Genomic DNA, 20,218 nt, shown 5'->3' on the forward strand with positions numbered 1-20,218 from the left:
GCAGCCATTCCTCCATTGTCTTAAACCTCTCATGTCAGCCAACACTTTCAGCTCATTCCTGGTGGTATACTTGAGTAGAAGACCCCCAAAAACGTGTGGGCTGATGTTACGGACTGAAACCCAGGCCAAAACGTTGATAGAAATACCAGAGTTACTGAATTTTGTCTGACACGGTCAACATTTTTATTAAAAGTAACACGTGCCCTCTCATTGTCCAATGTGCTTATGGTGCAATGTTCTGCTGGTACACCTTCTGAAGGACCCTCTAATTCAACCCTGTAATATAAACTGACTAATGTCGCTATTCATAGCAGCAATGTGAGGATTCTTGAACAGGTGTTAGTTTTTAGTTTCAGCAGTATTCTTAAACTAATGGTTAACGCAGAGTGACCGTACACTTTCTTGGTTGTGGGAGGAAGACATTGACAAGAAAATTTCTGGTTTACGCTGACGTTGCATGGCTGCTTGGCTACTATTAGCTGAGCTGACAGTTGGCCTGCTATTTATCACTCATCAAGGTTACATTCAAGAGAGGTGTTTCAGTTTGCCATTGCCCAGTTTTTAACTGCACTTGGTCATGTTTCTGCATTATTGACACCCTTTTGTGCTGAGTATAACTTCTACTTGCTCTCAGTGGAAGCTTTATTTTACTTCATTACTTATAAGAAAAATCCACTCATGATGGTATCAGTGAATAGACAACTGAGCAGGAAAATAGTGCCAAGAATCTTATAAAATATACTATGTACAATTTTCATTTGATGAAATGTGGAAAACATTTTTTTCTGAAACCTTTCACACTTCAAAGTGGACATTAATAAGCTATAAGGCTTTTGGTTTTCACATTTTGACTGGTACTCTAAAGACGCCATTTTTAATCGCAGGTACAGGTACACTATTTTTCAATTTTTTAAAGAATACTTCATTGAATAACACAACTTCCCACTGAAAAATATCTTCAACTGGAAAATTACAAAACATATACTTTAGGCTCAATAAAGTCGATGCAATCAGTAAAGTCGATGCAATCTGGAATGATCCTGCTGAGTTGATCTGCAATGCAGCTGCCGATGTCCTTGGAACAATGAAAATCTGAAAGAAAATTCATCAAATGTGACGTCTAGTGGTGGAACAATTCTGTCCAGTTGGTGGTCAAGCGAAAGAAAGCACAGTTCAAGAAGTGATACTTATCACAACTGGCACGAGTATAGTTCAGTCAAATCAGCAGCAAAACAAGCGGTGGTGAAGATGAAGTCTGAGTATTATGTGGATCTTTAAGATCAGTTGGATTTGCCTGCTGGGGCCAGCATGGCCAAGATGCGTCATCCAGTGACCCAAGACATTGGTCAGTTTGCGCAAGTCAAGGATCAGGATTATGACGTTCTCCAAGACCACCTGCCATTCTCCCTGGTTGGAGTGACTTCTCTGCTGAAATCAGAAACATCAAATTCCTGCACCCACCAATCCTCAGTGCACCTCCCGTCCTGCATATCAGTGCCACTGAAGTGAAGAATGCATTGAAGAAGATGATGAACACCAATCTTTTTTCTTTCCTCTCAAATTCCCTCTCTCTCAGAGAATATACTTTCTTATATTAACCCTAACTAACTTTATGATTAGTCTTTAACTTTCAATTTTATCTCTATATTTTTCGCACAACTTGAATGTAGAGAAAAGCCAAGCAAAATGACACCTTTTATTGGCTAACTAAAAAGATTACAATATGCAAGCATTCGAGGCAACTCAGGCTCCTTCTTCAGGCAAGATGTAATCAGGTGTCATTTTGCTTGGCTTTTCTCTACATTCATAATGGCTAACACAGTAGTAACACCCTAGTACTTCACACAACTTGATTAATATTTTCCTTTCATGTCCCACTTTTCAGTAAGAATAAGGTGCAATTCTGACTACATCCTCCTCCATGCATGTTTTCCTGGTTGCCACCACCAAGTCTACATCTTCATCTCAATTTCTCTAAGACGACTTTGTTGCCCATATGCAAATTATGCTTGCCTTCCCTAGTCCACACCAGACACCATTTTATATTCTGTGAACAGATTTCAGGTAGTCTGTGCATTGAAGAATGTTCTTCTTTACATATTTACTTTGTAGAATATGTGGTCTGGCTCACAAAACCTGAAGTAAAATAAGAATACAACTACATATTATGCAAGGAGGCTTTTGTTTTTGTTCATACTATTTTCCATATCCCTTTCCTTTAAAGATGCACAGACCTGTACATGATGGTGTGTGGTAAAGTGAGGTCCATGGCTGACTGGTGTCTTTTAAATAAATAATCGCCAGACTCGTGTCTTCAGGTGAGTGCATGGTAGCAAGGCGAGAGCAGTTCCTGTGTGCAATGTGACTTGGTGGACAGGTGCAGGATCACCTGCGACCCTAATTGGCACTGGGATCTGCAGATTGCAGCAGCTGTGCCTGTGGTATAGCGGGTCCACAGCTCTCAGCAAAGGCCAGTTTTAAATAAATAATCACTGCGCTCGCGGCTTAGCAAGGGGGCGTGGTGGTTGTGTGACTGCAGCAGTTCTCATAGTGATTTGCGATGTGGGCGTTTCTCAGCTAAGTGCACAGGTGAGAGACTGCCCGCATCCGGGATTGTTCCTGGGGCTGCTAATTTGCTGCGGCTGCTATGCTCTCTCGATATATAGAAGTGCGAGTCGGCTAGAGGAGGGGAGATGAAAGGGAAAGAAAAAGAAAGAAAAGAGAGAAAGAAAGACGGACGTTGCTGGAGAGCACGAAGCAGGGAAGAGAGAGAAAGAGCCGGTGCGGGAGAGCGAGCGAGTGCAGACTCGCATTGCAGCTGTACAGGAAGCCTGGGTGTTGGGCTGACCCCCAGGAGTAGTAGTAGTGGTCGCTCCCGCTGAGTGATCATGTAGCGGGAGTGACCAGTGAAGTAGGATGACTGGCCGTGTAAGGCTGGGAAGGCAGCGGGAGTCGGGAGGCTTGGTGGGTGAAGTCCTTGATGTGAGCGTCCTGGTCATTAAGGAAACCAAGTCTCGGTCTGGGATGAGTGCACGACCGAAGCCAGGAATTGGGAGGCCTCCAGACTGGTCGAGAGGAGTGAAGGTCAGCTGCAGAGAGAGTGTCTCGCCTGCTGCAGGGTCCAAACGGGAGAAGCAGGAGAGAGACGCTAGGGTAAAAGAAGCACCGGGCTCTGAATTGCATTTTAAAGGACTGCTTCCAGCGTTGTTTTAACCTCGTTTTTAAGGATTGTTTTTCTATTGTTTTTTTAACCTCCACGTGTTTCACTCGCTTTTAATGGATTATTTATTTATTGAAGACTGTTTTTAAGACACTGCACTTGATTTAATTTGAACACTTGTTTTTGTTCTGTTTACTAAAAGCACTTGACACTTTTTTCACCATCCCCTTGCTATGTTGTTGCCTCACTGCTTAGCTCATCTGTAGCATTACCAATGGTGACGGGTTCAAGGGCTCCCGAACAGCAGATGGGAGCATGGAGTTGAACCCACATCGTCACAATGCCATTTCTCCATTTTTAAAAAGAAGTGCAAAGGGGAGAACAGAAAAGAGACAGAATGTAGAGAAGAGCCGTAAGAACAGCAGCGGGTGGAGAGGCAGGTCTAGCCAGCCAGCCAGCCAGCCAGTGTGTGGAAAAGCAGCATGATTGTATGCCCAACATAGTAACAAATGTTTGGTGCTCTAGGGGTGGATTATACCCACTGACTGTTTCTTGAGGAGCGGGTAGTACCCTCCCTCAGGGATCCGAGGAACAACTACAAGAGTGTGAAGGAAGACGGGAGGACAACCGACCTCGAGGGGTCTGGCTGATGCTGCTCGAGGCAGCTAAGACGGGGGTCGGGAGTAGAGGACTGTGGCTGCTAGTGTCTCTGCCAGCTGAGTGAGCTATGGGTGAGCTATGGGTGAGCTATGGGTGGGCTGGGGAGATGAAAAGGGAGCTGTTTTGGGCTCGTCCAAGTCAGGAAGAAACAATGACCTATTGGCTTAGGAATTTGATTTTTAGTCTACTTTTAAGTCTTTTGTGTTGTGGATTTCCACTGTTTTTATGGATTATGCGTTTATTTAGGAACTTTTTGCACTGCACTTTTGGACACTGTTGTTTTGATTTATTTTAATTAAAAGCACTGAACACCTCTACACCCTCCGCTTTCTTTGTGGTGTGTTAGTCTTCATCTGCTATGCTAATCTGGTTACATTATCAATGGTGTCGGGTTCAAGGGGCTCCCAAAAATAAGAGTGGGATCCAGCAGCATGGGCTGACCCATACTGTCAAATGGTGATTTTAATTTCTTTTGGAGATCATATGGTTTGGAAATGGATATGGCATTAAACAATAATGGCTGGATTCACTTTACCTCATTGCCTCATCTAATGTTAACATTATCTCTTTACTGGACCCATTTAATCACATATGGATCACATAGTGTCAGAGCCGTCTTTTAAATTTAACCTGATTATAAAAGCGTATAACCCATTCAAAAATTTTAAAAGAGCCTTAGCGATCCTAAATAATTCTTTATTTGATACTGTAAATATTATAAGTCTCTCTGTATCAAATATCACTTTTTAGAACGTAACAAAACGGGCACCAGCATATCTCAAAGGCACAGACATTTTCAGATTGCAGAAGTGTTAAACAAGTAATGATAGGGTCAGGGGTACAAACTGAAATACAATATCTGATATGCCTCTAGACTGATTCTCATCTGTGTCATTGTTCATCATGAATATTGCCAGTATATTCTGGTGGATCTGGAACCTCAGTGTCGATTAACCTGCAGATTGACTAATTTTCATATGTGGTGCAAGTCAGTGAAATTATATCGGCATTTTAGTCTCCTGTAGTATTGGCTCCAAATAAAAAAATAATCTTTGCAAGGATATTTTGTGATGCAAGATATTTGTATTTGTCTCTGAGTACAAATTCCTTTAAAAGGAAACATTATTCCATTACAACAAATGTCCGTAGTCTACCTTAATGCCTCAAGGAAATGTAATGAATATTTGATGTCACACTGTGAAAATTTGTCCTACACTTTCTTTGGTGGTCTGTTTAGAACTTCCAGCAATACTCATATATCATATCACCCAGAGAGCTCACAATAATAAGGGACTCTCTAAAGTCAGGAAGGCAAAACTTGGTTGCAGTATGAAGTTTTTCTTCTGTGATCACCACAGTTTCTGAGGACTTCATCCCTTTACTTCTAACATGATATCACAATTAACTTTTCAGTTACTCAGATCTTCATGAAGTTTAAATTAAAATCTTTTTTTATTAATTCTGGAGACACACTTCCGCAAATCTTCATTTTGTGTTCAGCAAGTGAATGCTTGCTTTTTTGCCGCCTGGTAGATAAAGGAATAAAATTGAGTATTGGAAAAGATAATCACAATAAAAATGAAAGAACTTATATTTTGAAAACTAGAATGTAACTATTCATTCACATTTTCAAAGAGCTGGTAGAAAACTGTACTTAATAAAAAATATTAGGAATAATTGCTGTGTTTTTCTAAGATAAATTGTTATAGAATAATTCACTATTTTCTGTTTTATTTTGGCTTGTCTGTGAGCTGTACAAAGATCATTAGTTTGTCACTGAAAATCCCTACAAAAATGGCAATGTGCATACCAAAAAGCTTTTTATAAAACAGAATACATGGGGTATAATTTAGTACCTAATGTCATACGGTGGCTATAGAAAATGAACACCGCTTGCAAAATGTGCCCCTTTTGTTGTATGACATCGAAAGTAAAACCAAATTAAATTAGGCTTATTCCATTTTATATACAGTAACTCACATTATCTAAATGAAAATGTCATTCTACAAAATTCATTACTACTACACAGGAAATGCCTTATTTGGATAAGTGAGCACCTGCCTATAACTGCAATTATAAACTTGATCAGGTATAACTAAGCACCTTATAGTCACACAACAGTCTTCTTGGGTCCCACTTGTCATTATCTGTGGTGATTGTGATCAGTCCTAAGTAAAACCAGCTACTTGTAAAAGATTCTACTGTTTGGAAGTACACTTTTAATGAGCAGGTACACTTCAAAATAAAGTGGTATAAAGTCACGTCAGAAGATGAGTATAAAAAGATTTCAAAAGCTATTAGGTATCCCATAGAGTAAACTCAAGAGACCCAGAAGTGGAAAGTGCATTGCACCACCCATTGCTAGACCTTGCCTAGCTCAGCCGTTCCTCCAACTGAACAAAGCAAGATGGAGAAACTAACAAGTGGCCAGCTGCAACTTTAAAGGAGCTAAAGGCCTTCATGGCCAAGACTGCTCATGATTAGCCTGTGACAGCAATATCACAAATGCACCACAAATCTGCCCAGTATGGAAGGTTGGAAATAAAAAAGACACATTAAACCTTAATAATAATAATAATTCTTTATATTTATATAGTGCCTTTCTCACTACTAAAAGTGCTTTTCATAGTTACTGGGGAGCCACTTCAATCACCACTTATGTGTAGTATCCATCCTGTTAGTGTGATGCCAGCCATTTTTGAGCCACTGTGCTCACCACAAATGAGCTATTAGGTGGTGAAAGGGTGTTTATGCTTTGCTAAAAACCACCTAGTTAGAACCCTGTCCTACTGTAAATCCCACCACAAATCTTCGGAATCTCTTGATTTGTTCAGTTTGTCAAGGGCCACTGAATATTTTGTAAGAGCTTAAACAATTTTGTAAGGTAGTAGAGATACATCTGGGCTGTAATTCAAGGTGTTCTACCAAGCATTAATTCTGGTGGTGTTCTCTTATCTAATCAGTTACGCTGATTTTTCTTTTTCTCACTTCAATCTTAAAAGATGCCATAGTGGAAAAAGTCATATTGTTTTTCGGTTTTAGGACAACAAAAGGTGAACATTTGTCTGTACCGTTTGTGACTCTGCTTCCACAAGTACAATGTGAGCCAAAGCCTAATAAAGCAGCTCTAGGCTTAAAGTAGGAACTCTCACATAAACAACTATACTCACTCACGCCAGGCCAATATACAGCAAGCAGTCCATTAACCAAACAAGCATGTGTTCAGGACATGAATAATGAAAGGAAAACTCTTATGAACATGAAAGAACATGTACAGACAGAAACAAGGCCCAGATTTGAACCCAAATCCCTGGATTGGTGAGGTAGCTACTAGCTACCCATTATATCACCCTTTATTTAAGGATAAAACACTTAATACGACAAAATCAACATTTCTACTGGCTAGCCTCAAAACATACATAAGAAATGTCTGGTGCCACACAGGGCCATTTTACCTATGTCCCAGGTCCCAGGATTGTTAAGCTCAATCTCCTTCTGACCAATGAAGTACCAAATGCAGGCCATCCAATGGGCTAGCAATGCAAACATTGACATGAGCAATGTCAGCACAACAGCACTGTATTGGGAGTAGCGCTCCAACTTTTGGAGGAGCCGGAGGAGGCGCAGTAGCCGCACTGTTTTCAGGAGGTGGACACCAAAATACTGTGGGAGAAACAAAAAAGATAATGAATGGTGGCAAACAGAGACAATTTTAAAATGGGAAGTCAGACAGGATGAAGTACAGTGACACTTCACGATTATGATGTGTGCCATGAAAGTGGCACACAAGTGCAAGGATTCTGAGACATCGCAGTAGCATGCATTTATCTGGATATAACAGAGGTTGACAAACATCGGGCACATGACATACCGTATTTAATCGCCCATCACAATAAATTCATCTCATTCCTTTCAACATGAAACATTTCTTGGTTTATATTGCATCCTTTATCTTGAACATGCTGACTAAACAGTTGTTCAGAAAGTGAATGGTTGGATCAACTCAAAGGGCAGCATCAATCTTATATAGAGTCCTACAATATCGACAGTATTTTATATGAGAATACAGTATGCCAGGTGACTTCCTCTAAAAAGTCATTGTAGCTGCAGGATTTAAAACAAACTGCCTTCTGGTTTCCAGTTCAGGTTTACAGATAACAAACAATCTATAATAAATCTTAAGAAAAAGAAAATAGTTTTATGAACATTTCCATTGTGCTTTCATTCGTTCTGTATATTTTGATGTACTGTATATAAAAAATTTGCTGAACTTCAGTTCACTACAAATTAACACACCCTGCTGAGTATTTCCAGTTCTAGTATGGGAGACATGCATCACCACTGTCATAGGAAAGGTAGCAACCCATCTTTCAAATCAATTTTGGTACCTGCAGCAACAGTATAGGATCTTACAGAATTATTACAGCGCTCAGTATCTCTTGGAACTGTATCAAACCAAATGGATATTTTCATTGAGCAGAAAACTGACTTTTAGAAAATAATGTCTGCATCCTTTTTTAAAAATGCCTATTTATCTACTGGGTGACTTAGTGGAGCAACAGCCAGGTTTGCTGCTTTACAGCTCTTGAGTCTTAGGTCCAGATTTTTTATTTTCTGGTGTGCCCATTATGTGCTATTTAAATGTTTGTTTTGTATGTTCTTTCCTGTGACTCTGCCCTAGATAAGCAGGTTATGAATGTCCCTTCAGTTCTTCTTACTTGACACTATACTACATGCATGCTCAGTGTTTCTCTCACTAGACTACTTATGCATGGGTGCACATTATCAGTCTTTGGGCAGCTGGCAATATCTTTGCGAAATAATGAAGTGAGCTTCCGCATGGTGGAAGGAAGTAAATAATCATAATATGTGACTTTTTTCAGTTATTATTTTTATTATTGTCTAGTTGTCTACTGAAGAGAGACAACAATTTGCAACTAGTAATCAACATTCAATGTCAGTAACTGCGCTTGGAAATGACATTCCGAGGTGACTCCGTTACTCTCAGACTGAAAGGTCACAGTGGAGCAGGACAAGCGACAAGGTGCACAGGTAAAAGGGAGTAAAAAAAAAAGGCACAGAAAGGGAAGGTGGGGAACAAAATGAGAAAAGAGTGCTGACTTGTGGAGAGATTCATTGACCACTGTAAAGAGGATTGTTATTCATAGTCCAAACAGAGAGTAAGACAAAAGCTCACGCCCGTTGTGTTTCTGCCAGGGCTCCCCTGGCATGCTTCAGACCTGTTCATTTTTGATTCTTTTATTTATGTTAATGTTGCATTTGTTGATCATTTGCATTATTATTTTTGTTTGATTTTGTTTATGTATGTAAGCTGCATGTGTTATGTTCTGTATTTATTGTGGGTTGACCCCCAAGGGACAGGGACCTCCTGCCAATAACCACCAGGAACTGCCCTCTGCCCTATAAATCCAGAGGGTCTCTCACAGTCCCTAGTGGTTCACTTTGAATGTGCTGTGGAGTTTTGGTGAGCTTTTGTGTTTTTGCTATGCTTCTGTTTTTTGATATCTCTGGATTGGTGACCTCGGTGTTCTGCTTTTTGACTTTGCTATGAGATTTCTGTATTTGGACTGTGTCCACCTTGAATTGCCTTGTGTTTGTAGGCAACTCCATTTTTTCATTGTGCTCCACAGAGCTTCACTGGGTGAAGAATAAAACCTTTTTATTTTTATGGAATTTCTGTGTTTGCCCATTCTTCTATCTGGGGTTTGGTGGTATATCCCCCACTAGTGGGCATTATTAGAAGTGCCTTTGCAACATTTCAGGATTTACATGCTTTGGAACTCCTAGTTCACAACAACATCGTAACACAAAGTAGGAGTCAACATTGAGTTTTTAATTATGAAAATTATGGAAAATGAGTACTCTAAAGGACTTAATATTTAAATGGAGGAGAAGAAAATAACTGCAAACCAAAAGGGACTGTCAGTGAACAGGCTTAGGTAAGATACCAAATTAAACAGAATTGAGAGTCAATTTTCAAAAACAAAACATTATAGTCAAAAAGTCAAACAAAAAGGCTCTAACATTAACACAATTTCTTTAGTTCTCACTAAGTTGCTAGTATCTATTAAGTAGATCCAAAATCAGATGCCAGTCTCTGTGCACCAAAACTCATAATGGAGGGACACATAACCAGAAATGAACTTATTTAATAAAACAAAAGGGAATTAATTACAAAATGGTCCCATCCATGAGTAGAACCCACAACAAAACACCAAAGTGAAGTCATAAATATAAGAATAAAATTTAACAAAGTCAAAATAACTTCCAAAATAAAAATAATAACACAACCAGACTACTACAAAAGCTCCAAAGCATGTTCATGATCGTGACACCTGTTACATACAGGACTTGCACACCAGTTTAGATTTCTTCCACTGTGTCTGACCCTTAAGGTCATTTTATTTAGAGGAAACGTTTAAATTCCCCCACTCAGCTGCCTGTTAATGAAGACACCAGTATTTGACTTAGGCTTGAAGGGCATAATCAGATTTCTCTAGCCGACAAACAGTGCTGTAGCTATGCATCCTGTGAAGACCCTGCAAGAGGTATTTATAGCTCATGTGCTGTCATTTGGAGTAGGAAAGTGAATGCTTCAGTCCTGCCAAAGCATTTCATGCAGTGGTTGTCTCATACTGTATGTTAACCATTAAGTCATTAAAATACAATAACTGAGTGCATTCAGTGTCTTCATTTATAAAACATGCAAAGGAAAATGGTGCCCGATTTATTTAAGAAGGTATGGGGATGATTTTAAGCAAGTACTATGTAAGTGGTGTCTACAAAATGGAGCTAATCTTGTGTGTAACATAGGCAAGTACTGGATTTACATTTACTTATTTGGCTGATGCCTTTATCCAAGAAGACATACAACATTTATGATAGACTTGGTTACATTTCTTTTGGTTTTCCAATTGGAGCACAGGCAGGTCAAGTGACTTGCTCAGAGTCACACAGTTTCAGTAGCAGCAACCTCGGGGTTTGAAGTCCAAAGCCTTAACCACTATACCAAGTGGTGGCTACAAAATGGAGCTAAACGTACATGTAACATTTTTGACTTTTCAGAAATACAACATTATGGTCTCCACTATGCCAAAACTTCATAAAGAAGTAACAAATGATATTGTAGAATAAATCTAAGTGATAAGCTTACGTAACTCCAATGTGTGCTACAACACCATTATTTTGATATTTTCGTTTTTAGGTATTGAAATGCACATTATAAAGGAATCAGAAATGAGAAAAATACAAGCACACTGAATATAAATGAACAGGGTGCTATTTGATGCATGTGGAGCAGCCAGAGTCAGCCTCCATGTGAAGTATGGATTCCCTTTGAGCCACAATCGAGCTCTATGATCAATATTTTATAATCATTTTTTCAAAAGCTTTTTTAAAAATCAAAAAAGATAAATGGATAAAGATATCAAAGCCCAGTGTTCATACTCATTTACTTAGACTGTTTAATGCTGAAGGCAAAATTATTTTGATTTATATGTTTACAGGGTACAAAAAGTCCCAAATCTTGTAGGTATGCCCTTCTGTGTTCACCACATTAAAATAAAAGCAATTTTAACAAATTTAAAATATTTATAGTGCTTGTTCAGAAATGTAAATACATGTTTTTGTAAAGTACTTTCTTTGAAAGAGCAATGATGGGACCAGTCAATCAACTGTGAGTGGAAACCTTTTTAACATTGAAACTGGAGACCTCACATTTATCCTCTGAATGTAACGGATCTACAAGTAAATCAGGACACATTTTAAACCAAGTGTTTTCTCTAAATGTACCTTGTTTACAATGGTGACAAATTGGCCAGTCCAATCTGCTCTGCTCATTCCAAAATAAATTTTACAGTATGTGTGGATGTTTCAAAGCTTTCAATATGGGCACTCAAGATGATGCTACTCATGATGCTACTTTAAAATGTAGGTACAAGGCAGACCGGTCTAATGACATTTCTAATGTGTTAATGGCAGCTTAGCTCCCATAGGGACATGAAGTTAATAGGGCTGCTTAAAACACCCTACTTCATTGCTAAAAATGATTTGGCAAACACTGCATTTGTGAGATGTTGAAGAGAGTGGAGTGCCTGATAGTCCAACTGCTAAAAATGAAAATACAGGGAAAGCTCTTAAAACCTGTTTTCCTGGATGAGTCCACAGCATAAGCAAGAGCAGACTTTTGATCACATGTGTGAGTTGCCTTGAGGAGAAAAACAGCTAATGCAATACCTACAAAAATTCTGAATTAATGAATTGTAACACACAGGTTAATTTTCCTTAACTCTTATCGATCATTTAAGTTTCTTGAATATATAAATGGCTTTATACTTTAAGTCTTGTATCAACAGAAATAAATAAATACATTTCTTATTTAATTTTAGGAACACAATTAGTGCTCTTTAGTATCATTTATGTGTGTGTATATTTGAATGTATATTGTATATGTATATTTGAATGAACTGTGTGTCATTATAAAGTATGTGCTTTAGGTACTACAAAAATACATCTATTACTCATTTACACTTATGTAACAAGACCTTAACAAAGGCTTCTTTGGGTCTTCATAACACTTGCAAACATCAGTAGAAAAAAAATTACTTGTTAATATGAAAGATCCACAGATCTTATACTAAATATAGAATATCAAGAGTAATGTGTCTCAGTTAGGCCACCTCATATCACTCCAACATGACATTTTGTAAGTAGGTCACATTGCAGAGACGAATAAACACTTTACTGATGCTTTATAAGTGTTATGAAGACGAAAACAAGCCTTTATTGAGGAATTGTTACATAAGAGTAAATGAGTAAGAGATGGATTGCTGCAGTACCTAAACTAATGTGATACCAAAAATTCTAAAACAAACAAATTCAGCTTTAAAGAGTAAATGAGTAAATTTCAGTATTATTGGCTCATGCAGCATTAATATTATGTTTGGGTTCCAATTTTATTTTTTCAGTTATTGAAAAGAAAGTGATAGTGAACAAATTTAGTACCTGCAAACATTAAAGATAAATTAACTAATCTATGATGATCATTTTCATTCTAAAACTCATGCTAAAATCACCCTGTTTACTAAATTTGTTCCTCTTTCTAGTTATATTACAGGGAAGCCCACATTCCATCAAATATAAAATACAATTACTAATTTGTATCTGTTATTGTTAATTCATTTTAATAAACATGTTAGTTAAATCCATGTTAAATCTTCATTAATAAAATAACTTGTGCATCCACTGTCTTCATTAACAGGAATTAACAGAAAGAGCATGGAGACAACAAATTCATATAATGTAGTACTGTAGTGCTACAAGCCAATTAACTCTAAATGTCCTTAAAATTTAATGTGAATTGAACTTACCACGCTGACATTGAATGCATAAAGCAGGTCAAAGGGCAGTGCAGCAATGAGATCCACAAAAAGCCATGTAGTGGCATAGTGGACACAAATGGAGCGTGGGTCATACACCACTTGACCAGACTTGCTGACATATGTTGTTCTGAAGTTCAGAAGTATATCTAGAAACAAAAAAAATGTTATACTGTATGAATTTCAAAGAGTCTTTATTCACATTTGAAATGTATTCTTTCTTTTCAGTTTATGCCTTTTTCTCCATGTACCTATGTTCAGGCCAAACCCAAATTTGCGCAATGTGGTGAATAGGTAATCCCATTCAGCCATATCAAATGCTTTTTCTGCATCCAAAGAAACTGAGATCTCCAGAGTGTTAGACATTATGGGTGAATATATTACATTAAGTAGATGTTGAAGATTGGAAGCCAAATGTCTAGCTTTAATAAATGGTCTTGTGATATTGGTGAAGGAAGCATTTTCTCAGTCCTTCTGGCTAGAACTTTGTAGAGTATCTTAACATTGTTATTCAGAATTGAGATTGGTCTGTATGATACACATTGTTATTTAAGTCCTTATCTTTCTTAGGAAAGACAGTGATTAATACTTAGCAAAAACTTTGAGGTAGAATTTTATTGAATCTCTGGCTTCTATAAATGTTGTTAATAAAAGGGCTGCTTTCCCACTCTAAAGTCAGTTTATAGTGTCTAGTAATTCTGAGAGTGTCAGAGGTTTGTCCAATTCCTCTGCACTGAGAGTATAGCTGTGGTATCTGTAATGCATCGAAAAACACATTAGATTGTTTCTTGTCTTCTTTAAACTGTGTAGAAGATAAGTATTTATAGTAGCCTGTAAATGTGTGCATTTTATTTTTATGGTCAAAGATTTTGTCACTGTCTGTATTGGTAATTACTGATATTGCATTGCAAACTTTGTGTTTGTGGATTTGTTGAGCTAAGATCTCATTACCTTGTTGTTCCATTTCTTTTGTTGTCAAGAGCTTGAGTTCTGATTGCAAAGCCTGTCTTTTCCTATAAATCTTAAATGAAAATGTATGCACATAGAAAGAATGAGCAAATGGTGCAGTCAGAGTTAAGAAGGCCGAGATTATTTATCGTCAATAAACTCATCCATCCTTTGCAGGGTTCTGGAAAGTCAAAATCAATCACATGACAAAAACATGTGTAATATCAGTCCATCATGGGACACATTTATACACACACCCACTCACTAATCCTGAGACAATGTAGAAATGGCAATAGACATGAAATACAATATTTACTAATTTACCTAACAGACAAGATTATATGATGTTAAGGGAAATCAGAATATTCAGTGAAAACCATGTGAACGTAGCAAATGTGCCAACTTTTCTCATGCTACCACTTGCATGGGTATCAAATTCAGATCCTAGAGCTGTGAGGTAGCAGTGCCAGCCACTTCTTTGCTCTTAATCAGTCAGCCAACGCTTATTTTATGTAGCAGCTTTAAGAGTGACCACTATCTCAAAAAGCTTTACAAAGCAAATAAAAATATTACTCTAATAGAAAAGAAAGTTACTTAGAGAAACCTTCAAAACAAATTTTGAGTGAGGTTTACTTTTCATATTTGTGGGAAGAACTAAAATGAACAAATCAAACTGGTGTGGCAACAGTGACTGCACTTGTATCCTCTTTCTAGTTTTGATAGCTCTGCTTATTCTCTTCCTGTCTTTAGTTTGAGGGACCTAAACTGTTCAGCTCCAATATAAAGGAATAGCCAATCTTCAGGAAAGAAGTATGTACAGTATTATAACTTCTAGGAATGCAGCAGCTTCAGCAGCAATGAGAGTTGTAAAACACTAAAATGGAAAATAATATACATTTTTTATGTTATTCTAAGTACTCAACCTCAGAACATTCCTATCAACTCTAAGAGGCATGTCATTTGTAAACAAAGCAATACTGATACAGACCATTCAAATCCCCATAACTAACACTGAGTAACAAAGAAAGTGAGTGTGGGCACAAACAACATACACATTTATGATGTAAACTGCTGAGTGTGCTGGCTGACTCTATGTAATAATAAAAAAGACAATGTTACTCAGTTCTACTTGTTTTAATATGTATGTTGATGCATCTTTTGTGCCACCACACTCTGCTATAAATGCTAGTTACCAGGATGTTCACTGTTTGTTATGGCGCATTATTCATATTTACACCAGGCTTTCAGTTTAGCTAAAAAGAATGGGACAAGGTAGAAGGAACTGTTTGCAAAGTAGCAGATCTTATGGAGCATTGTAATGCAACAACAACAACTACATTTATTTATATAGCACATTTTCATACAAATAATGTAACTCAAAATGCAGAAAGCAATATGTCAGTGGGACATTTGTCTTTAAATTTAACTTCGAAAGAATTCATGATACTCATCAAAAGTTTTATTAGGTAGAAAAAGAACAATTTAAGAAGTACATATTATCAAAATATTCTTGCATGACAGGTTTTTGATTATTCCCTTTGTTCACCATGAAGACACCAACATGAAGGTAAAAATAAATAACAAAGAAAATAATGCCACATTTTCTTCTATTAAATTTAATGGAACTCTTCCAGACGAAGCACAGTTTTTAATGTAAATATATTGTAAGAATTCAGACATTACTTTTCAGCTATCTTCATTGGAGTGCATCTTCCATTCCACAAACAATGGTCTTGCCTTCGACACACAATTAGATAGATAGATAGATAGATAGATAGATAGATAGATAGATACTTTATTAATCCCAATGGGAAATTCACATTATTATTACATGTCCTCAGAGCCTTATCATTAGCAAAGCCTATACTGAAGCAGGCAATAGCTTGTGCAGCGTGTCCTTGCACAGATGGCACACCTACTGGCACTTGGCATTCCACACCCTTTCTCCAAAGTGCTAGCAGAATTGTGCAGTGTTATTTTGTATTGTTCAGCGAATGTTAAAAGAACACTGAGTCCTAATAACGAGATGCTATGTTGAAATTAAGAGATAGTAACTCATAATAATGAAATAATAATTTATAATTCTGAGATACTAAATCAAAGTCCTGAGTTAATTAGGTTTAAATTATGAGATAAATCATAATATTGAGATATGTAAAAAGTATGTGATGGTCATAATTATGTAACAGTAAATCATAATAATGAGATTCTAAACCAAAAATGACAAGATTACACAATTATAACTCAGAATATGTACTTTTCTGGGTGAAATGAGTTTCCAGTCAGTTACACCAATATTAATAGAAGTAGTTTAATCATTTTCTTTCATAAAAAACTAAATAATACAGAATTAGTAGTTAGCTTCTAGATCTAGTAGTAATATTTTACTAAATATCATCCCATGTGCTTATGATGTTACTAATTTTAAACTAACGACATAACAAAAAATTATCATACTGAATTCAAAGATGCATCCAAAATCCATCTCTTTCACCCTTTTTTTCAACCAGTTTGCTCATAAACTAAGAAAACAGAAATACATTAGCTTTAGACCAGCATGTTCTTCAGACCTCTAGACAGAGTTTATGCTCATCTGTTATCAGATGGTCTTAGCTTAGCTTTCCATACTTTTTTTTAATTGTTTGTTTGTAAACAAAACATGATACCAAAACACAAATCAGTATAACAGCATGTATAATAGCACACTTCAGAAACAATCCATTAAACTCGGCATTAACATCTACCCTAAGAAAAAGAACTGTGTGTCACATTGTCGTGTCTAAAATGGTTCTTCTTTAGAAGATAAGACAGCAGGTACAATAAAAAGGTTGGACATAGGCTCTTGTGTGTACTTTAGGAATACATTAATGAGTTCTTGACAAGTTCTGAAAACTTCTAAACAGGGGTATATTTCCTAAAAGCATTGTAACACTAAAAACATTATCACTTCCATGTTAAGATCGATTTATAAGCGTTTCTAAAGCCCACCGTAATTAAAGTGGCACCAAGTCAAACATGACAGTTGTCTGAACATTTAGAATACTAACATTTATACTTGAGATGATATGATTTTCATTCCAGTATGCATTTATGCTTTTGTAAGATTATATTTTATAGATTAAATTAATATAAACAATTTATACTAATATTAATTACAAACTTTTAAGCTGATAATAATTTTGTTTTCTTTGAAACTTTTGAAGATTCCATGTTCTAAGGTTGCAGCTAACTTTACTTTGACTGAGACGTTGCTATTGGTTACAGTAAGCAATGAGAAGAAGAAAAGAAGAGGATGGAAACGGAGGGTTGGGAAGTTTAGGGATAGATAGTACAGCTGCAATAAAGAAAATCTATCTATTGAAGTCTGTGTCTGTTTCTTTGACTGCCACATCATAAGCCCACTCATACGTTATTTAACTTAAATCTTTTGGCTGTAGTTGATACAGATTCATACCCTTAGCATATCTTGGAGCCTCATTACTGTTGTAAATGTTCTTTACATTGAACAAATCCTTGCAAAGTGGCCTGGGAATGCACACAATGTTTTCCTCTTGGCCAATTCAGCAGTGTGTTAGGAAAGAAATGGCAAGTTTAGTAGTGGATGACTACTGAGTAACATCAGGCCATCTCCTTCATGCATGTCTGTTGACATTTGTAACTAACCTATAGATGGTGGCTGAATAACAATAACAACACAGCACGTCAGAGAACCTGTAGCATTGTAAAATATAGGAATAAATATGGAACATGCACTTCTACCATCTTCATAAATCATGGGATAGCATAAGATTCTAACAACATCTGTGTTGTACTCTGATAGTTGTGTGTGTAGTGCTGGCCAGCAGGGCATTGTTAGAAGAGGAGCACTCCTGGCCAATAAAGAGGGGTTAGGAGTGCATTGGTGGTGATGGAGGTTGGAAATGTCACAATACTTTATAAGCTTTGAGCAGAGCGTATATCTATTTATTTATCTAGTGTCACACACGTGCGAGTAGGAGGCAGCTAAAGGGTCTGAGTAAGTGTAATAAAACATCCAACCAGGGGGCAGCGGAGTGTACTGACTGTCTTTCTCAGTTCCCTACAGACCTTTTCTGGGAAATCCTTCAAGATTCCGGCGCCTCAGAAGACATCACTTCCAGAGCCAGCCCCTTTGCTGACATCACTTCTGAAGCAGGCCCCTTTACTGACGTCCCTTCTGAAGCCGGCCCCTTTGCTGACGTCACTTCTGGTTCCGGCAATTTTGATGACATCAGTTCCTCTACAGTCCTTTAAAGCCTCCATCTTGGGCTACTATAGTTAGTTCTGTTGTGGACTCAGTTCTATGCACATCGTGCTTAAAAAAAACTTAAACTTTTGCAGCCGGGAAACACAATATACAGGTGGCTGCCCCAAATCTTTATGATGTCTTTTGTGTATTATTATCACATTAGCTATTTATTTATTTAAAAAGCTCTGTAAAAACCCAAATTTCCCCATGGGGACAAATAAAGGTCGGTCTATCTATCTATCTATCTATCTATCTATTGATCGATTGACTGGTGTGGAGGCTAGCCAAGGCAAGCCATCATTACTGCTGTTTTGCATAATTATTTTGTTTTGTTCATCAGTTTCTAATTAAGAGACTTTGCATTGTGTAATATGTTAGTTATTCCCTATGTATTTAAAAAGTAAACACACTGTGCATCGTCTGAATAAGTGTGGGAATTTTTTAATGCATAATGTAATTTATTTACTTCATTTAAGGATTTATTTATACAAATTAAATACAGTGTATATACATAATCAATGTGCAAATTACCTCCAGACAGACTTCAGGGCAGTCCCAAGACATGTTGTTTAGTAATGCCAACATTTAGTGACATAATTTCCTGGTTCAGCATTGACATTGGTGCATTTTAGACAAGAAATATGTGATTGATTGAGAAATTTTTAGTTGAATTATGGAATGATTGGTGCATAGTAAACTAAAGTATACTTTATGAATGATTGAATTCCAACGCTTACATTTTTTTGCCATTTACTTATTATATCACCCATAAGAGGTTGAAGAACCTGAGGGAATCCATGCACTTGTATATATTCACAGATGTATAATGCTTTTTGACAATAAATGTTTTTAGGTGTTCATCCAAAGTATAATATTAGATAAGGGACACCTGAGTACACAAATTTAGCTTTTTTTTCTTATGTCATTTACTGAATGAAAAATGCTACCCAACACCAACAGTGTGAACAAGTACTTGCCCCCTAGCTACCCCTGTAGTAGTGCTACTTAGATTTATACTGAATCTCCCAGTGGTCCCCGTGGTATAACACTATTGGACAGCTTCAGAGGAGCTGCTGGAAAGAATATTGAGTGAATGGGCTCTTTAAAAAGGGGTCCTGGAAGTTGACAAGGGATCGAGATCCCCCGTTGGACTATTCATACGCTGTTCACACCCATTTGGGCCACCCGTTGATTATTTTGGATTACTGTTCCAGTATGGACATTCTGTTTCTCATCTACATGTTTGATATGGCCAGGTTTTATACCAGATGCCAATCCTGGCACAACCCTCCCTAATTTTACTGGGGTTTGGGACCACCACTAAGACATCAGTGGCATAAAAAACAATGGAAGGTATGGCAGAGAGGAAAGTGCAGGAAGGATGGAGAAGAGCAGCAGGAATGTTTTGTGATAGAAGAGTAACTACAAGAGTTAAAGGGAAGAACTGTAAAATGGTATTGAGACCAGCTATGTTATATGGTTTGGAGATGGAACCATTGACAAAAAGAAAGGAGGAAGAGCAGGACGTGGCAGAGTTGAAGATGCTATAATTTTCTCTCGGAGTAACGTGGGTAGACAGGATTAGAAATGAGTATATTAGAGGGACAACACATACCGACAGTTTGTTGACCAAGTGAGGAAGGCTAAATTGAGATAGTTTAGAGCATGGGCAGAGGAGAGACGAGGGGTACATTGGAAAAAAAAATGTTGGGGATGGAACTATCAGGCAAGAGGAAAATGGGAAGGCCAAAGATGAGGTTTATGGATGTAGTGAGGGAGGATATG

At 37.4% G+C, this 20,218-nt stretch overlaps 1 protein-coding gene across 1 annotated transcript in view; it reads right to left on the reverse strand.

The window, feature by feature from the left end:
* The window catches only part of kcnh3 (potassium voltage-gated channel, subfamily H (eag-related), member 3), a 577,011-nt gene that overhangs the window by 105,300 nt on the left and 451,493 nt on the right, over positions 1–20,218 (reverse strand). The window contains exons 6-7 of the mRNA XM_028807521.2: positions 13,210–13,367; positions 7,276–7,483 (exon numbers count right to left, since the gene is read on the reverse strand). Coding sequence (XP_028663354.1) covers positions 7,276–7,483; positions 13,210–13,367 — 366 coding nt within the window. The remainder of the gene's footprint in view (positions 1–7,275; positions 7,484–13,209; positions 13,368–20,218) is intronic.

The sequence above is a fragment of the Erpetoichthys calabaricus genome, chromosome 8 (assembly GCF_900747795.2).
Source record: "Erpetoichthys calabaricus chromosome 8, fErpCal1.3, whole genome shotgun sequence".
NCBI classification, from domain to species: domain Eukaryota; kingdom Metazoa; phylum Chordata; class Cladistia; order Polypteriformes; family Polypteridae; genus Erpetoichthys; species Erpetoichthys calabaricus.